Source organism: Metopolophium dirhodum, chromosome 3 (genome assembly GCF_019925205.1).
Source record: "Metopolophium dirhodum isolate CAU chromosome 3, ASM1992520v1, whole genome shotgun sequence".
Classification (NCBI taxonomy): domain Eukaryota; kingdom Metazoa; phylum Arthropoda; class Insecta; order Hemiptera; family Aphididae; genus Metopolophium; species Metopolophium dirhodum.
In genome coordinates this window covers 32,580,778-32,601,575 of record NC_083562.1, presented here as the reverse complement: position 1 = coordinate 32,601,575, position 20,798 = coordinate 32,580,778, and the positions used below count along the sequence as shown (strand labels likewise).

The 20,798-nt window shown below is 27.2% G+C and overlaps 2 protein-coding genes across 5 annotated transcripts in view; one reads left to right on the top strand and one right to left on the bottom strand.

Moving 5' to 3' along the window:
* LOC132941343 (peroxidasin homolog) overlaps positions 1–20,798 on the top strand; it is a 432,704-nt gene that overhangs the window by 181,191 nt on the left and 230,715 nt on the right. The gene's annotated exons all lie outside the window — the stretch shown is intronic.
* Positions 15,059–19,479, bottom strand: LOC132941748 (uncharacterized). 2 transcript variants are annotated; one of them, XM_061009901.1, is made up of 9 exons: positions 19,442–19,479; positions 19,277–19,381; positions 19,142–19,210; positions 17,757–17,829; positions 17,154–17,224; positions 16,951–16,986; positions 16,711–16,840; positions 16,266–16,336; positions 15,059–15,291 (listed from the first exon to the last, which is right to left on the bottom strand). In XM_061009901.1, the coding sequence occupies exons 3-9, from the start codon at positions 19,193–19,195 to the stop codon at positions 15,277–15,279; spliced, it is 450 nt and encodes a 149-aa protein (XP_060865884.1). In that variant the 5' UTR covers positions 19,196–19,210; positions 19,277–19,381; positions 19,442–19,479; the 3' UTR covers positions 15,059–15,276. The 2 variants fall into 2 exon arrangements, with proteins under 2 accessions (XP_060865884.1, XP_060865883.1); XM_061009900.1 differs by having other exon boundaries at positions 19,277–19,472.

The following is a 20,798-nucleotide window of genomic DNA, read 5'->3' as shown; positions in this document are numbered from 1 at the left end:
TTTAGATAAAAATAGTACAATTTCTTCTTATTTTTAACACAATTTGTATTGATTACTATTTCATAAACTCAAACAACCCATAATATTGTATTAATATAGTATTAACTAGTTTCAGATAACTCAGTTTAATTGAAAATACCATGAGATGTAATTACACATAGGCAGATACAATATTTTAAGTGGCTTGTTATTAGTCTTGTAAGATTAAAATCACTAATAATTAATAATGATACTACCGTGTTGTAGGTATACTGTCATATTACATGGAAATCATATGCATAATAATATTATGTGGTGGTAAATTAATATTTGCAAAAGCATATTGACAAATCAATAAATGAGTATAGGTATATTATTGTCTTGAAAATTACAGAACAAAATAAGAAATAAGAAATATTATGTACCTTCACAATATGATATCAATAGAATAGGGAGTTATAGACTATACTACTCAACTTATTATGTCATATAGTGGTAAGAAAACTGTAGTTTCTAATTTGAAAAATTTTAGAACTAGCTAGCAACCTGGATACACTAACACCTAAGCTTAAAATCAAACTATAATGGTTGCTTAGCAATTTTATGATTGAAACAATAAAATTCTAATCGCGGCTGCTGAAATAATATTTTCATATCGATTTCTCATCATCTCGGTTTTAGAAAATTTCGACAATTAAATATTCCGTTTACTCGGTATTTTATTACATAGTATTAGAATAGAGTTTTGGGATCAAAGTATATGCCTTGAGTAAATGCCGTCAACAACAACACAATTTACGCGAACATTTTATGATTTTATGCGTCCGAACTCCGTACCCACCTACATCGAGTGGACGGCGTACAATTATTTTCATTTTTCATTTGTTTATTACAATTTGTGACTAAGTAAATCATTATAAAACCACTTCAATATCTCGAAAATTATTGAACTCTTACAATGAAATCACAAAAGTTTTTAAATTTAAATAAACACCATACATTTTGCAAAAAACAAAATCCCAGAAAATAAGTTACTTCGTTTTAAGCTCGTTAGGTATTTCATCAGTTTCAGATTTTATTTAACTCGATGGTTATTGCTTTAAATAATATGTTAATGCTTTGAATTATTGTACTTCCGTGCAACCGTTTTCCAACTTCTAATATCAATAAATTTGTTTTAATTAAAATAGCCGGCGTTCCTTTGTTCGCTTTTTTCGCGTTCGATCATAAAGTTATATGAGTGTAATTTATTTTATTGCGCACACTCGAGAGTCGAGACACGCTCAAACATAATATTATAATAATACTATACGCATGGCATATTTAACGACTTTGATAAATTTCTTTAGTAAGGTATCAAAGGCTTATAAGATAATTAGAGTTCACATTTCCTAGAAGTTTGTTTTTTTTTCTATCGGTATAATATGCTAAATGGAACTATTTCTGCAGTGGTGAGCACTCAAGGAGCCGATGTGGACCTCCTAAGTGTGGAATTCCATCACCACATTGAACTGAATTTGAGTTTTCAAATCAAGTGACAATTTTAATCAGTTATTTTTGATGTAAATTGTAATCTTAGTAATAATTAACAAAAATAAATAGGTATATAAAACCAAATTAGTTATTAAGTTGGTACTTGGTACCGCCTCGGAAAATTATTAATTAGTTTTAGAATAGGATAAAAAAATTCAATTTTGATATTTTGCTCGTTAGATTAATATTTCTTGACTTTTATATTCATTTTTTTACAAAATGTGGCTACGGATTGAAATAATTGAAAAGTTTGTATATTTATTTTTATATCGTATAATATTATTACTGTCGTAGATTTTTAAATAATTTTTTTTCTAAATTTTCTTTTTTTTTTTGATAACTTTTTTAATGAAGATACGACAAGCCTAATAAACAGCATTGTATTTTAATTAAGTGTAACAAATGCGTTTTAAGATGTATGAATAAAAACAAGTAAACTATGAATCTATGAATCTATCAATTGTTTCTAACCAATAACCTTTTTAGAAAATAGAGTAGAAGCTAATAATATTATTAAATCGAAAGAACAAAATATTTAAGACGTTTTCTAAAACAATTTCGAATGGATATTTTTTTAGGATTTTAGCGTTTTTTTTTCAGACTTTTATATTATAGAGCTTTAACACCCTATTATGGGACGAGAATATTAGATTATTATAGTTATATCGTAGGTAGGTACGTCATAATCGCCAAGATATCACGTGATGGCCGCACGCAGTTGGTGGACAGGTGACTAATTGTCCATAACAGCTGAAGTTCAGCGTATTATGATAATAATAATAATATATTGTCGTCGTCAAAATGACGGTGGCTTGCGACCGAGATAAAACAATATCTTTCCATGGATGTATGGGTAGCTCGTGATGGACGCGTCTACATTGTCCGCTGAAGCGTGTCCGCTAAAAGGTCGTATATTACAGGCTGTTCGGCCAAAGGCCGCCGTCGCGCCGTTGCATTATTGAGTACCTACCTACCTACCTACGTACGTATATAAAACGACCGTTTCGCTCGCTCCGGTCGGTGTCTGTCGTCGTCGTCGTCGTGTGTATGCGCCGAAAAGGACGACCTTTATTTCGGGGTCAGTGGTCTGCTAAATGGTTTGTTCATTATTTAACCCGAGTCTGGGCGGCGCGGCGGGGACCCGACTTTAACGCATCGCCGCCGAAATCACTGTCGACAGAGATCGCGCGCCGCCGTGTCTCTGCGGGTGGGACGAATTCGCGTTAGGTTAGGCGCAGATTAACGCGACCCGGCAGGGTGGTGGTGCATTCGATCCACCAATAGTGAATCCACTTTATTTTTATTCTTCGATTGATAGTGGGCCGTCTATCGAAATTCACGTCACCGCGTGGTTATTGTGGTGATGCGTCATAAACGGTTAAGTATGATGAATTCGCGGTTCGCCTCCGTAAGCCACTGAACGAACACGGTTATGATAATAGGTTTGCATATCATACAACTGTGGTAACGCATTTGATGACGATGAAAACACATGTTTTATTAAAAATATCCATCCCCGCAAGCGTCTTAACTCTGAAACCGTTATGCTTCAACGCGTCGATGACCACCACGAGTTTTTATAATAATATGAGATCTCATCAGACTTTGTCCTGACCGCCCCACGGGGTTTTTTCATACGTTTACATAAACACAGTTTTGTCAATTTAAAGAAATATTGATTAAAAAAAAACGAATAAAAATATTTGTAAGCTTGAAACACCTACCGCGAAAGTGGCAACACTGTACATTTTAAAAACAACGAGAAAATACTGAGAACGAGATATCACTGGAATCGTTTTCACTTTCCAGTGAGATTTCAGATGAGATCACAAAATCCAACTTTAGTAATTTTTTTTTTTTGAGATTTAGAATTCGATCTCGTAGCAAATTTAAGTAACATAGTGAAAAACCTCTGAGCGGGTCAACGTGTTTTAAAAATAATATGAAATCGCGAATATTCAAACATAGAGTCGACGCAAACCGGTCGAATAATGCCTACTTTACGTTTACCGATATTCATTGGGTGTATAGGTAAGTTTGTTAAAAGCTATAAAACTTAAAAACGCGTTAAGGAAATCGATCGTCAATATTACAAACAATCATGGTTGTAATTTTATAGTATGCTGTGAACTCGATGATTTTTCACATCCATCAATACATTTCGTACCAAATTAAAAAATTAAATAAAATACGGATGTAACAATTTCTAAGACAAAATTGTATTTTTTAATTACAAAATTGTATTTCCCATATTTTTACTGAGTTGAGACTTTAGCGCATAATATAACTGTATTTTCATGTTTTTTTTGAATATTTGCAAGGCTGGACATTAACGAGTTAAACAGTTAAAGTTAAGTTAAAAAGTTAATTAAATTTTAACTTTTTAACTTAACTAGTTACTTTTGGCTTTTCATTAACTTAACTGCTAACTTACTAATTTTTTTTCTTAATTAACGTGAAATTAACGAGTTAATTTTAATTTAAGAAGTAAGTTAAGTTAATTTATTTTGTTTTTAATTTCATAATATTTCACTAGTTCAGTCTATTTCGTTTTCATGTCAAAAATATGTATCGTAAATTGTTTAAAGTTAAAAATTTATATTATTCGAATCTAACTTATATGGAAATACTGTATGAAGTATTAACACTATATCCTATAATTTAGTTTTGGGTTGGAAAAAAATTAAGTACGCTAGCGTTGTATAAACAAATTAACTTTTTTTAACTTGATAAAAAAATAACAAAAAGTGTCTATTAACTTTTAACTTAACTGAGTTAACCTATAGTTAAATTAACTTTTAACTTTTAACTTTTAACTTTTTGTTATTGGTGCATATTAACTTAACTTAACTGAGTTAAAAAATAATCATTAACTTGCCCAGCCTTGCTGATATTTGATAAGGTATTGATATAATATAATATATTATAGTATTTGTCATTTGAATATGATATTTTAATAATATAAGAAGCTTATTTTACATAAATTCTTTTAAAATTATTAATATTATAACTATATATTTAATGTGCTTCTATTTTTTTTCCTTTTTGTTGTATGTTTTTTTTTTTTTTTATTTAAACATTTCTTATACTTTTCTCAAAACATTTATTGGTGTCTTTCAAGTTGTATAAATAATTATGATTTTATTTTATTTGGTTTATTTTTCAACATTTAGCATATTTCCTTATTTTTAGTGCATATGGTTTTATATTTATTTTATCAAGTTTTAGTGCATACAATTCACATCTCTGTTTATAAATTATAATATATTTATCTTCAATAATACTGCAATGGGGTTGGGGAATCTGCTGTATCTAGGTAATTCGGTGAGCGTTTTCAGAGCCGTTTGAATTCTATTTTAACCATATCAGGAAAAATAGATAAAATATTAAGTTCCAGTTGATATTATGTTTAGTTATTATTTACATATTACATTTTAAGTTATCCTATAGTAAGTTATCTCTTATTTAAATTGTGGTATGATTGTTATACATTTAATAAGATTAATTTTGTACACTAATCTTCAGATAAAATATTATTAGTTGGTTTATTACTTAGTCATTACTCATTACACATCATTGACACAAATTATTGCTCGTTATTATTTTTCTAGGGCATATTGTTATTATTACGCATGAATATTAAAATACTTAATTTTTGAACACATAAATTACCATCATAGAAAGTTAAAAGATATGGCTGAGACAAAATAATATTTCCCTAGTAGGTATATTTATATATTAAACCTGTGGTAGTAAATAATAAAATGAGATCCGGGTACGAGTCGTTATTCGTTTGAAACTTTGAAATATTATATTATTTTTTTGTAATTTAAAAAAAACAAGTGAAAATTTCTAGCCAAAAAAGTAATTTATCTTTATCTTATCTATATATATATATATATATACATATATATTTATATATATTGTTATCCTGGTTCAACACTATGCTCGATCGATCAACTACGTATACCACACCGTAGATAATTCGATAAAAATATTATTTTTTTTATTTTGTCGTTACAAATTTATACCATAAAAAACTCCCGCAACGGCTATAGTGGCGTTATATTTAATTAATACAAACACAATCATAATTCGCCCTCACTGCAGGGTTGTCGCAATAACAATAATGCTAATAATAAATTTACTCGTCATTTTCTCGTTATTATATTATTGTTTTTTTCCCGAGTCCCGCAGTAGTTTTTCAACTTTCACCGCGATCCGGCGCTCCATCGAAATTGAATATTGGACAAATTATTTCCTTTTCTTCGGGTTTTTTTCACCTGTAAAAAAATACCTATATAATATATATATATATATATATGTATAGATTCAGATATTTTCTTCGTCCGGTCGCGACCCTATCGCTGCAGCACGAAAAAAAACTTTTTGCTGTCTGTCTGTTTTTTTAATAAAGTTACACGCGCCTCCCTCGGTGGCGGTACGGTTGGGCAAGGGTAGATTTTTTCCACCAGCTGGGAACCCGAAGCGCCATTTGAAATTATAACCTGAGCCTGAGGGATGCGGTTAAAAAAAAATGCTTGTCATTGAGTCTAAAAGCATTTTCTGCTACGGGTCTTCTTCTTTGGGACGTGTTATTTTTTTCTATTTGCAAAAACCCGCACTTCTTTTCATTATTTTTGAACCTCACCTTTCCGCTCTATCCATCCATCTTGCAGCTACCCCAGTTGCCGCCAAGTTTTCGCCCACGCCGACATTATTATATTAATAACACTTTAGAAGCGCCTCAAAGTTTTTCCGATATTAAAAGAGGTTTTTAAATATTCGCTAGAGCGATTAAATTGGTAATATTGCATCCCCGTGCCACCTTTATGTTATTATAAGTCACGGGATCGGTCGGCCTATATATCACAACTGTTTCCGATATGCCTATCTGTTTTATCCAGTAGCGTCGTCACACAAAAGTTTCTCCACCTGCTCCGATGACCAGGGCGAGAATGAACAAAATATTTTATTTTATGATTAACTTTTTTAGTTGTATGCCGTCATTGCTACCGCGGCGGACCGCCATAAACCTATTACCCACTAAATATCTATTTATTTACGGCTCAATTATTATTTTTAATTCTGGTTTTCTTGCACGTTATTATATTATACCTACGTATAATTCCTGTTTTAAATAGTTACTGCAATTTAATCGATTTAAACTACACTAGGACTTTTTAGAAATTATTTCGTGCTTGTACTACGCGCTTTTGCGAGAACCTTAAATTTATCTACGATAAATTATCGTCGTCTATATATTAGGCCAAACGACCCCTAATGGCAGATACAAACTATCTGTGCAAAGTTCACCCCAAAAACATATATATTATAAATAATATACAAAACTATAGATCATGACACTTATATTGTTACAAAGAATAAGTCGATAAAATGTTATTGCCTTTATGATCCAGATACGATTGTATCCCGTTCGCGTCATTTAATATGTCCTGGGTTGTCATATAAGTAAAATATATTGTTAGTAAAAAATAATACGGGCTCTATCGTGGAAACTACTCCAACTATAGACACAAAAGAAAAATGGATCAATATAGTTTTTTTGTAATCCAAGTATGTAAAAATTTAAAACAGAACTATTTTATATTATTATACGGTTTACGATCGTTGATTATCACATTATTTTTATTATTAATATTGATAATTAGTTTTTATTCAATATCAATAATTTCTAAACTATAATGCTAAACTTTTAAGTCAGTAAATGTTGTTAAATAAAAACCTAATTACTGTCGTTTAAAATTCAACCATGATTTAGTGAAAATGTAATAATATTATTAATTTTATTATTATAAAACAAAAATATTGAATACGGTGTTTTCAATTATAACTACATTAAAAACGACAAAATAATTAGAATCCAAATATTAAAACGGTTGAATTTTTTTTTTAAATGTATGTACCTATCTAATTTAAATATATAAAAAAAAAACAGTTAGTTCTATCGAAATTATAATGTTTTAACGGCATCCAATCGCATAACTAAATGTGTTAACAATCTTATTAAAACTAAATTTAAATTGTGATTTATCGAAACATTGTAGAGCTAGACGAGAGGCCTGGGTTGAAACTCGAAATAATATAGAATAATATAGAACCACATAATCAAATTCAAATTTGATGTGGCCATCGCGCGTGTTTTGAAAATATGAAATATAATATTATGTTTGTCAGACTTCCAAAATGTCCTAAACTAGTCACGTTTTATCAGTAGATAAACATTATGGGTAGGTACTCATAAATCCTATTTATCGTCGACTCCGGATTAGCATTAACGTTAGTTTGCTTATTCATACTGCATGCCTAGTGCTTTAATAATGAATGTGTATATTATAATTATATAATTGACAACTGCTTATAGTTATAATTGTTTGTTTTACGACGAAATATACCTAATAATTAACAAACAATGTGGTAATTATTTTGAGATTAATATGACAATTATCACAATAATTAGAAATACTATTATGTTATTATCGTGTAGATAAAATTAAATTATTTTTAAATTGGTACTGTTCAAATAAGAATAAAGTCTTTTTCTTAATCCATTTTGAATAAATCTGTTTTCTTTTTATGCCATAAATAATAATTAAAATTAAAAAAAAAAAACTTGCATCAGTATTAAACCACCTATACACTTTCCCTCGGAATTAGCAAACTAAATGTGTTCCAATCAATCATTTAATAATTTAAATTTATCATTTGTATAACTACTTAGGTAACCACTAACAATGTTATTTTAATATTATATAGATCGGAATTTGGGACGCTTATGTAATCGCCATAGGCATGTCGGTATTTTGGTATGACCCCATATTAATCAGTCAGATACCCTTCTTTGTCTTTCGTAGTCTTATTTGATTATGGCACAAAATTATGTATAGACAACAAAGGTTAATTATTAGAATTCTTAATACTTTAAATAACATCCATACAAGATATAATTACAAAAGTTTCATGACAAATTGGTTGATAAGTAAAAAAAAAACACTGACGAATAATATGGTTTTTAGATCCTATGCGTGAGACAATGCATATATTTTAATAACTTGTTTACAATAATAATAAATACCATACGTGATCAACAACTTTAGGTTTACACACAATTGATTTGATTAGTTTATTAATTCATATTCATTTTTCAAGCTGTTTTCAATCTGTAATTTTAATGAAAAATAATAGCACTTAATTGAATTTTGTGTACCAATGAGTCGTAAATGTTATCATTGTATTCATTGATTATAAATTAAATTAAGTAACTTTATTCATTTATGTATTTTTCATTATTTAGTTGTTTATTTGATATTCTATATAAATATAGCATGTACATTTTCCATTTTCATTATCTCGTATTTCATTAAAATAATTAATTTTTAATTAACGTGTCTTTTTTTTTTTGTTATAACTATTATGACTGTTATGACTGTTATGACTACACATTAAGTCAAACTTCTTAAACATTTTGATACTTTACTCTTATAAAAGTTATTGAAACAAAAAACCCATTTTGAAATTTGAAATGTGATACGTATAGTCCCCAAACAGAGTTTTAGTTGAAATTTCATTGTGCGATTTACTAATTTTGACTGCAGTGAAAGAATCCATCTTCATTTTTATCAAACACCAAAAAAATACGTTATTTATGCATAGTATAAGAGTTACTAATATGCTATACGCTAGCATTTATTTATTTTTTATAAGGGACCTCCAATATTGGTACCTAAAGTACCATGTCCTTCCGAGACTAAATAATCCAGTAACTGGTTCTGAGATATATAATATTATAACGGTATAGTGTGAATAATGCGATATTATATTATATAGGTACATGATTTGAAATTGGCTGATTGAGAGAACATAAGGCTGTTGTTATTTTACACATTGTGTGTAAACAATATTATTGTTTGTGGATCACAACTATAACCATCTGTCTTATTGGACGTTTCTCTAATCGGTCTCTACTGAAATCGAGTAAAATGAGTTTATTATTATATATAATATTATATAAACAACTTCTATTTAATCGGGAAGTGTTTCAATGTCTTTTTTAAATATTTTTCTGCCAAATCCACGCTTGAGCTACCCCAGACGCCACATGAGATTCACTGGCCGAAACATAAAGGCAAAATAATTGTAATGGTATCAATAAGAGAGAATGAATCTTACCTTGCGTGGTTCTATGGTAGTTATTATTTATTTTATTCAGACAAATTTAAAATCTATAAATATTTTGACCGATCAATTTACAGATAAATTGTATATATATATATATATGAGCTCTGAAACCCATTGATTGACGAAACTCCAGATAATATTGATTTTTGTAGCCGTATTATATTATAAAATTTAAAGGTTTGAGATTATAACAGCATTTTATATTATTTTTTTCTTATTCAAGCGTATTTTTCATAATTTTTTCATTTATTCCAGTAAGATTGATACAAATTAAGTTGCATTTTACTTATAAAATATGCTATTTTTAAATTTTTTTTTTGTTTTAATAATTATTCATTAGTGTTTTTAAATTGTTTTTAACGATAATTTTATCTTTTTTAAATGTTTGTTTTTGTATATTATTTTGAAATATTATATAGATCATTACATTTTAATGCGCATTTTTCGAATTTTCATAATAACTATTAATAGGTAATTGCTTACTACATAATGCATAAATGAACAGTCCCAGTTGTAAATTTATGTTTACAAACAATTACTATTTTATGCGTATAATGCACTTCCGAAGTACATACGGTCGACCAGAGGGTTCGAAAGAGCCTCGAGCCCCCGTCGAAACGAAAACCACGAATATTGTGGGCCAAACCGCACAGGACACAATATAATCCGGATCCATGATCATGAAATATATCACCGACAATCCTGCTGCAACCATGCCAAAATTGTTACGGTAAAACTTTTTGAATCCATACCGACAAGACTAACTTTAAAATAGTACCTTTATTAAATGAAACATAATAATTGGCAGAAATTAATTCTCCATTAAAATGTTAAATATTTGTACCTACAAACTTTAATCATAATACAGGCGCATTTTGCCTATTTATATCCAATATATATTGAGTAATTTTGGGGCTGGTATTAAACCGAAAAAATCTAATATTGGTGTCGAAACTTTTCCATAATAATAATTATTTAATTATCATTGAAAGGTTCCGGTCTACGAATGATATAATTTCATAACAATCATAATATGTAGGTGCCTATTCATTATTACAATAATGAACATTGTACTTACTATTTCACTATATACCTACTTACCTATGCTATAACATTCGTTTTTCGAAATTTTAAGTATACTTAAACACTAAATTTTTTTTAAAAAATTAGATTTTTGTGACATTTAAATGTTGCATATGTCTTTTATCAGTACAAACTTATTTAGTTTATGATAAACACATTATTGTAAATTATAAAGCAAATGATTTTTTTATTCAAATATTGATGTCTTTAATTTGAACAGTACATTTTTGAATGATTTGCTCGATCCCGTGATAATAAAGATTTAATGACATGGATATGATATGTAAAATTTAAAACTGTTTAGTAATTATTTATTAATATTAATTTATTAGCATTTTATGTTTGTTAATACAATTGTTCGAGTATAAATACTAGACTGCATTTTTACATTTTAGATTCTGAGCGGAACGATGAATGTATTGATTTTACAATGATGTGTGTTTTTTTTTTATTTTTTTTTTTATTTTTGTGTTTGTCATCACATGTTAGGACAGTAAAAGTGCTTGAATTTTCTTCAACAGTAACTTTTCTGATAGGAAGTGAATCTAGCTGCTACTTTGGGGGGAGGGAAAGTAAAAATTTCCCAGTAGTTTTCAAAAGCGACGTGAAAAACAAAAGAAAAATTAAGGAAAAACGGGAATTTTTACGCAAAATCTGTTTTCGAGAAAATCGATTTTGGTTTTTGGTGTTAACTCTAAAACAAATGACCGTAGGGACATGAAAGTTTGACGGAATGTTTATAATTGCATTTTCTATACACCATAATATTTTCCAAATATTTTGACTTATTTTGAGCTGTTTTGTCAATTTCCATTTTTTTTAGTTTTTTTTTTCTATAAATATCAATAAAATTTTATCTGTTGTGTTAAAAAGCTTGAAAATTTAATAGAAGGCTCCCAGGTTATTGTTTCAAAGGCAGATGAAAAAAATTAAAAATCCTTAGTCACAGTTTTTATTTATAAGCATTTTAAGTTCAAATATTGACAAAATACGGAAAAATCACGAAAATTAGCAAATTATTTTGAGTTGAGAATTCATAAAAATTTTTCCTTTTAAATTTAAGATTTGAAAATGTAATACAAGATTATCCATAAGTTTGTCTACCTTTATCAAAAAAAAAAAATGTCTACAAGAAAGTCAAATTAAATTTTTATGAGCGTTTGAAATTCATATTTTTACAACATTTGATATTCACTCGATTTCTCATGTAACGATTTTCTTATTTTGTTGTAATTAAAAAACGTAGGACTGTAGATACTTGAAAATTTTACTGAATATTAGCATTTTCTATACACGATAAAATTTTGAAAATAATTTGACACTTTTTGAGTTGTTTACGGACATTGTCTGTTTTCAGTTTTTTTAGTTTTTTTTTTCTATAAATATCATTAAAATTTTATTTGTTGGGTAGAAAAGCGTGAAAATTTAATGCAAGGCTCTTTATATATAGTTGAAAAATATTGAAAATACATAGGCACCATTTTTTTTTATAAGCATTTAAAGTTCAAATTTTGACAACATTTATCAAATTTAAAATGTAATAATTATTTTGTACCTAGTTAAAAATGTATTAAATGTTCAACTTTTGTAGCTAAGGGTTAAAAATTTAAAACAAGGTTCCACGTAAATAGGTTATATATAAATTATTTTATTCAAAATAATATCATCAAATATACTTGGTAATATCATATTTTCGCTCAGAATCGTTTTTCTTATACAATGATATTGTATCATTGAATTCAAATTTAACACCATCCATTACAGTGACCCACTTGTAACATACTGTGCAGCAGAGCGACATCCACTTACCCACCTTTTTTTAACTGATATATTTATGAACATTTTTTAAACGGTATAAATGTATAATCAACCTAAGTATCTGAAAATATATTTATCTTAAGTTTATTTAAAAATTCCAAAATCCAAAATGTAAATAAATGCAATAATACGATATAAAATGAGTGTGTAAGTATGATTGATGGATCACCTAGTACATGATATTATAAAATATGTGTAACACTAAAGTTTTCATATTGTTTATTGTAACGATAATTTATTAAACTATAATACTAATAATAATCATTGCGTCTTTGTGACTGGCACCGATACTCAATAATTGGAACTGTGTTCAGTAATTCACAGAAACTCGGTCACACATCATTATTTATAATTTAATTTCGAGTACTTAATGAAAATTGAAAACCGTCCTTGGAAAGTATATTGCGTTTTTGTTACAAAACAGCGGCAATCGCCAAATTTAAAAAAAAAAAATTTACTCAACGAGGTCGATGTTATACATTGTAGAACAATAGTTTTCACTGTGTATTTCCTATATTTTTCTTTGACACGATCAAGTAGGTAAGCATGTGTAGTTTCAGCAGATTTAGATTTCATACAAATGTATTCAATTTAAAGGAATACTCTAATATTTATACAATTTATGTTTAGTTTTTTTTTATCAAATTTATTTTAGCTAATATCTTGTAATAAGATATAATTAGATATTGTATAATATATCAAAGTGTTCGTATTAAGTATAGTTATCACATTTTTATTTTCTTTGTTGAATATATTTACAAGACGTGAAGAATCAGGTGGATATCTTATAGGTATTTATTCGTCAACGTTTTCCTATCCATATTTTGTATTTACATATATTTTAGTATTTTACCTACACACAAAATATCTGCACATACGTATAGACATATAGTATAGGTTATGAACTTATGAACATTCAAAATATTTTTTATGTTGATCAAAATTATGATGACATTTTGTTTTATTGATTTTATTTAATTTGAATATATTCTAGATTATAAAAACTACCTATAAACGTAAATGTTGGGATGGTAAATAAACAACATTTTTAATTTTTCAATTGACTCGACATAATCATGACATATTCACACTATTGAAACTATAATCTTATCAATTTTGTAGGGAACACGTATTACATAATCTACATATACCAGCTGTTGCAAACAGGATGAATTAAATGTGTATTAATAGTACAAGTATAACTTATTTATTGTAATTCTGAGGTTTTCATAAACTATAAAATATAAATAATAGAACGAATTTAAACGAAACAACCAGACGAATTTTCCTAAATTAAAAATAAATTACTTTTTCTTTCGAAAAGTATTGAATATTTTATTATCATGACGTGTAGTATAATTTCAACTATTTTAGAAGATATTTTGATAGCGGTTTTTTTCTGAAAATATTAATTTATTACATTATATTATGAAGTATATTATAAAATATATTATATTATATTTAATAATTTAAAAAAATTGTGTTGGTCATCACCTTTTGAAGCAGTAAAATTATGTTTAGATTTTAAACTTAAATATATTTTCTGGTAGGTAAATAAATCTTGTTTGAACTTTAGTGGGGCAAAAGTAAAAATCCCAAGTACTTTTTTTAGTAATAAATGAAATTATGGAAAACTGGGAATTTATTTCAAACCCAGTTTTTGAACAGATCGAATTTATATTGTAATCTAACTTATAAGTACAGTTCATTATATTTGTTATATAAATACCACACACAAATAGTTTATAAATGTTGAAAGAATAATTATAGCATAGTATCATATGCATGAAATAAAGTAATTATAGTGATAACAAATTGACGACCAAACCACAACTTAAACAAACATAATATAACGTTTATACAATTATTGCTACGAAAAACAAATAGTGTGCATGACGTATAAAATGTTCATGAGTTTGTATTTTTTCAATATTATTTAGATAGATTTACAATAGATAACACAGCGGTGGCTTGGCAAATAACTTATAAGTGCCAGCAACAATTTATGTTGAAAACTATTTTTATATACATTTACCTGTTCTTGTTGTTAACATGACTAAATGGTATTCCAAAAAAAAATAAAAATGTGATAGGTACCTTTTAGAATATTAAATCATAGACATTTATAAGCATTCATTTATTATAATTTGTCTTAACTTAGATAACATATATATTTTAAGTAACGGTTTTAACAAAGATTTAAATGTCCAGTTTTATTTTTCATATAATAATAATAATGATGATTAGAATATAATATTTATGATGTTAATTGTTAGGAACATAGAAAGTATTACCAACAAATTAAATCGAGATAATAATACAACGCATTAAACGTTTGTTTCTAAAAAAATTAGACATATTTCTTATCTACTTTATTCGAACAAAATACTGATAGCTAATAATTGAAGTTGGTATGGTTAAAATTTATATAGCTTTGTGCGCTCGATTATATATATAATTGGTTAGGTATATTATAATGTATTTAATTATAAATGGAATCATTAAAAGTATATTAATATGAAGTCACAGATATATCTTTTTAAAACATAACTCAAGGTTTAATCAGTCAAATAATCCTACAACCAACGAAAACGGTTTACATTATATTTCTGATGAATTTTCTTAAGCCGATGTGTTTACATCGGTTACCGGTTGCCTGCAGAATCATTGCAAACCCACCTGTACAACAAAATGCCAAATCATTAATCACAATAATAATATTACAATAAAAACACGTTATAGTCGTACAGATATCTGTCGTTTTATTGATTTACAGTATATTAAAGTACGATATAAGACGTGTATACATATTCACAAACGTTGAAATCTTAAATTTGTTTATCTGACCAGTCTTTGATAAGTTGTTCCAGAGGGAGAGGGCTGGGTTTCAGGGTGAGATATTAGGGGCCCGATATTTCTCCAAAAAATATTTGTATTGTATACATACATTATTTCTAACATGTTATCACCGAACTTAATAAAAACAAATATATTCAATTTTATAACACGCATTGAACTCGGTAAATTATAACATTATTAACAAGTGTTAGGTAATTATTGGAAATCATCCCTGGGCAAAATATGGTAGTTATATATAGGTTGTATAATAAGTCGTTGTATGCGTGGTTTTCTAATGATTAATGATCAATAATATGGAATTTCAAAAAAGTGAAAAAGACATGTTTTTTTTTTCATTTTAACTGAATATTTTCTTTATGACAATTTCAAAATTGTTTAACACATATAGCTGTATCAACAGTAAAATTAAATTTATTTTTTCAAATTGTAACAACTATATACTCTGTCCCACCTCTGTCTACGAGAGATCATGCCGCTTAAGTCAGTTATCTAATGACACACTACATAAAAAATGTATTCAATTTTGTGATGAAAAATGCCTAGAAAATAGTTGTCAAACATAGTTCATATCAACCCGTCAATCATGTATAATAATGTAATTGTTGATAAAACGTTTCATAACATCACTTATGTAATTCGATTAAAAGAATTTAGAATTGGCACTTTTATTTCTTAATTATATCAAAAGTTTAAGAAACCCACTCTGAATCCAAACAATCCTTAATTTGACTTTGTATAATACGTAACGCGTCTAAGGCTAAGGGGAAATTAGAATTCAAGTATTAGAAACTTACTTTGTTAGCTTCTAACCTTATGCAGGTAACTATGACTTCGGCTAACGCACACTCTTCAGTCGGCAAGTTATCTGAAATTAAGGTCACACAAAATAAAATATTACATTAAATTCATCGCTAGGAAATGATAATATAGTATGTAAGTACCAAATGCCTGTTTAATTTGCATATTTTAATTGATACTATTATGTGTTAACTAAGTAGATTTGTATAAACAGTATTCTAAAAATATAACGTATAATAAACCATGAATTTTTAAAAATTTAAAATGAAAGTGTTACATTTTTGAGTAAATAAATGTTTTAAGATGCGAAATGTATAACTTGTAATCAATTATATTCTCGTAGTAATTTATGTTATATTATATATATTAATTCTGTTGATCAAAAATCATTTGACCCAAACAATTGTCGGTCACGAATCACGATATTATCGTTTACTATACCTTTCTTTGCGCAAATATCGACGACTTGTTCCACCTTTCTACTAATCAAACGTCTTTTGTAATCGGATGTCCCGAAGTAATTCAGTACATATCTGTACAACACTTCCCCAGAAATACTGCCGTTGTTAATCTGAACACAAATTATGTACACTTTATAAATTGTGTTGCTACGAAGGTTTTACGTATTATTTTATACACACACAATTGTTATTTAACAATCGTAGATATACGTATACTTACTATGTGGTTTTTTCTCATCATACAACTCATCATACACTGTAATAGACAAACAAATATCAATTAAACTACTTTATTGATTGATTTGTTATTTTAAATAATAACATTGTCTATTGAGCATAATAATATTAAATTGCCAATATGTGTAGGTGGTACTAACTACTCAATGATAATAATGTTGTCTATTATACTTTAAAACTACGTACTTTTTGGGCGTGTGTCTTTAGTATTTTTAATTCGTGATTATTAGGTATCATAACCATATCTTCAAATTCATCTGAAAATTAATATTATTAAACACGATAAACTTAGTATTAATTATGTTACTTTTAATTAGTTATTCACAATTATAATAATTTTTACCACAGATTGCAAACAATTGAAATTTATAAATGATTTACTGATGTTAGGTATAATCAAATCAATTTGCATACGTATTTACAAGGACGGTTAACAAAGCATGCTCGTTATAATATTTTCCTTTACTAATGAATTTTTGGGGCTTTTAAGCACCTATTCTGGCTATACTTAAGGAACATTCAACATACTTTCAAATACTTAAGATTGCTTATACCATTTAAAGAGTGTCCTTTAGTATTTATTTTTATCAAATAAGTTTTATCGAATCACTCTTTTTTACCGTAAAATGTATAGCAGATAAATCTTTTTGAAGTGTTTATGATGCTTCTAAATTGAAATTTGTACGAATAGTTTATGAGTTAAATTTTAACGTTGTGTTAAATTTTACTAAGCATAATAGGTCCATAATATAATTTTACTGATAATCGTTATCATAAAACCAACCTTACCTTTTGGTATTTTTGTTTCCAATAGACAACTTTCTAGTTCCGCGTTACTTAATTTGTTTTGGTCGTTTTCACACTAAAATCATTCAAATGGTTTGTATACCTACTTTAATAATATTACGATTTAATAATGTAAACTATTATATTTATTTTCAACACGATTATTTGCTTTATATGTTTGTAGTTTCAAAAATATACTACCAAGTATACCTATTAAGAAATCACTGTTAATCATAATATTTTTTTAAAAATGGGACAAGTGGATGTCTTTCTGCTGTACAGTAGGTTACAAGTGGGTGACTGTAATTGATAGTGTTAAATTTGAATTCAATTATGTAATATCATTGTATAGGAAAAATGATTCTGAGACGTTTTGTCAGCCTAAAATGTATAGGTATTCTTATTATTAATACAGTAGCTGGTTAAGTTGAATTATTATTATTATTATTATTATTATTATTATTTATTTATCATCGTATTTGTATGTAATCATATACTTTAGAAGTTTCGAGTACCTATGAATAATATTTTTAAAATATAACACAAAACTAACATTATTCTCCTTCGTTTAAATATCTAATTTCATCGAAATTTGAACTGTTATAAAATAACTATAAAAAACTGTTTTTTATGTTTTCTTAGATTTTTTGGGTAAAGAATAATCTAGGTACTTAGGTGAAAACTTGTTTTAAATTTTAAAGTCTTAGCTATAAAAGGTGAAACTTTTTACATTTTTAATTACCAAATCATTTTTTGCTTTCAAATTTGGTAAATTGTGTCAAAATTCAAACTTCAAAGGCTTATAAAACAAATCGTGACTGTGCATTTTTTAATATTTTTTAACTGCTTTTGTAACAATATATCAAGAGCCAATAGTATTAAATTGTCAAGCCTTTTGACCCAACGAATACATTTCATTGACATTTATAGAAAAAAAACTAAAAAAATAGAAATTTTTAATATGTCCGTACAGCTCAAAACAAGTCAAACTATTTTGAAAATTTTCTAAAGTATAGGAATTTATATAATTTTTTCTTAATTTTTCTTTTGTTGTTCTTGGCACTTTTGAAAACGACTGGAACATTTTTACTTTTGACCCCCCGAAGTACCAACTTTACTATAAGAAAAGATGCTGTTGAAGAAAATATAATCACTTTTAGTGTCCTAAAAGGTGATGGCAGACACAAAAAAAAATTTAAAAAAATAAAAATTAAAAAAAAAAAACACACCATTATAAAATTAATACATAAAAACTGTAGCAAATACATTGAAATCCTAGCCTTACAGTATTTATATTCCATTATAATTATAACACAATAAATGAATTCTAACAACCAACGAAACATTGTGACTTATAAAATATTAATATAATATACTGTTTAACTTACGTAAACGACGATGACAGACAAGCACAGAAACATCATCACTTTAAGATTCAACATTTTCACGTTTTATAGCTAAAAGAATTTAGGTATAGTTGCTATATAGGTTCACGGTGTATTATTAAAATAATAATATTTTACCAGAGTGATTTGTTACTTGATATTGGTCGACTATAGTTGTGTAAAGTTTGGTAACTGGATAGTTTGTGTTACTGCGTTTCAGTTTTTATAGACTTCCTACTAAATCTAGAAAAAAAAAATAAAGTTATAATAGATAGAAAGTAAAAGGAGAATAATATTAAATACTGGATATTGACAGAATGGCCCTTCCAAGTGATAATCGACGTATGATATAAATAACAAAGGTTACAAATAACAGCATTAAAAAAATTGAACCTTATCGATATTTACCAATAGAATTATAGTGTTTTAATTAAATTTTAATTAATATAATTATAATAATTAATCTGATAACCTCATGTTATATTTTTAAATTATGTGTTATGAATAAAATTTGATTGTTGTCATATCAAGAAAACAATAAATATAATTTTAACTCTAAAGTATGATATAATGATTTGTATATAGATTTAGATAGGTACATATTATATACGAGGCTGGGCTAGTTAACTAATTCCTGTTAAAGTTAAAGTTGAAGTTACATGTAAAAGTTACAAGTTAATTAAAAATAAAAGTAAATATAAGTAAGTAAATAACTAAAAATAATTTGCTTATTATTTGTATTATAAGTAATAACTATTCATTAATAATGAGCATATAACCGAGTATAGGATAGGTATAGGTACTATGTAAATTAGTTGTTTTTTCTTTTCTCAATAATGGTAACTGTTCTGTTTAGTACCTATACATCATCTATATACCTAACCTTATTTAGTATTTACTCGTTTAAAATATTTTGTACACATTTGTATTTATATATGTTATTTTGATCACTGCTATAGAGTCCAGAAATAATGCAAATAACTTCAACAGCACAATTCAGTAGGTGCATAATATTTAGAATACACATAACATTATAATTTATAAATAATATTAAATATTTTCAATTAGGTGATGATTTTTTTTTTTATATAAAAATAATATATATTTTAAATTTACGAGGCTTATAAAGTTAATTAACTTATAAGTTAACATGGAGTGAAAGTTACTTCTAAAAAAAAAGCAACTCGTTATGAAACTTAATATTAACTTTTTAACTTGTTAATGCCCAGCCTTGGTTTTATGCAATAAGTGCTTATGCTATTGCTCGTGTATAATGGGTGTTAGGTTGATTGTGGGCGAGCAAGAGGCATTGAAAGTACATTGGCATGGTTAATTAAATTACTTAAATTTAAACTTAAATGGGGTCTTATTTTAACAAAATATGGAACAAAAATATATAAAATAGGTACTCAAGTTTTTTCCTTAAAATATTACATTTAATTTTAATTTATTAAAATGAATATATTGTATATGTTTAAATCATCCACCTAAGATATAGCAAGGCACAAGTCTAAAATGGTTAATCTAACATTTCTACATTAATAAATAGGTTCTATATTTGATTACAAAGTTATGCCTAAAAAATATCTTAAGCTATCACAATAGTTATTTAAAATAATAGTTAACAATAACTTATTGTTTTACTATTTGTTACTATTTG

Coding starts and splice junctions, on each gene's coding strand:
- LOC132941748 (XM_061009901.1), bottom strand. CDS start 19,195: ATGTTGAATCTTAAAGTGATGATGTTTCTGTGCTTGTCTGTCATCGTC. Junction 17,830..19,141: donor TGTCTGTCATCGTCGTTTAC/GTAAGTTAAACA, acceptor GAATGATTTTAG/TGTGAAAACGACCAAAACAA. Junction 16,841..16,950: donor TGATGAGAAAAAACCACATA/GTAAGTATACGT, acceptor ATTTGTGTTCAG/ATTAACAACGGCAGTATTTC.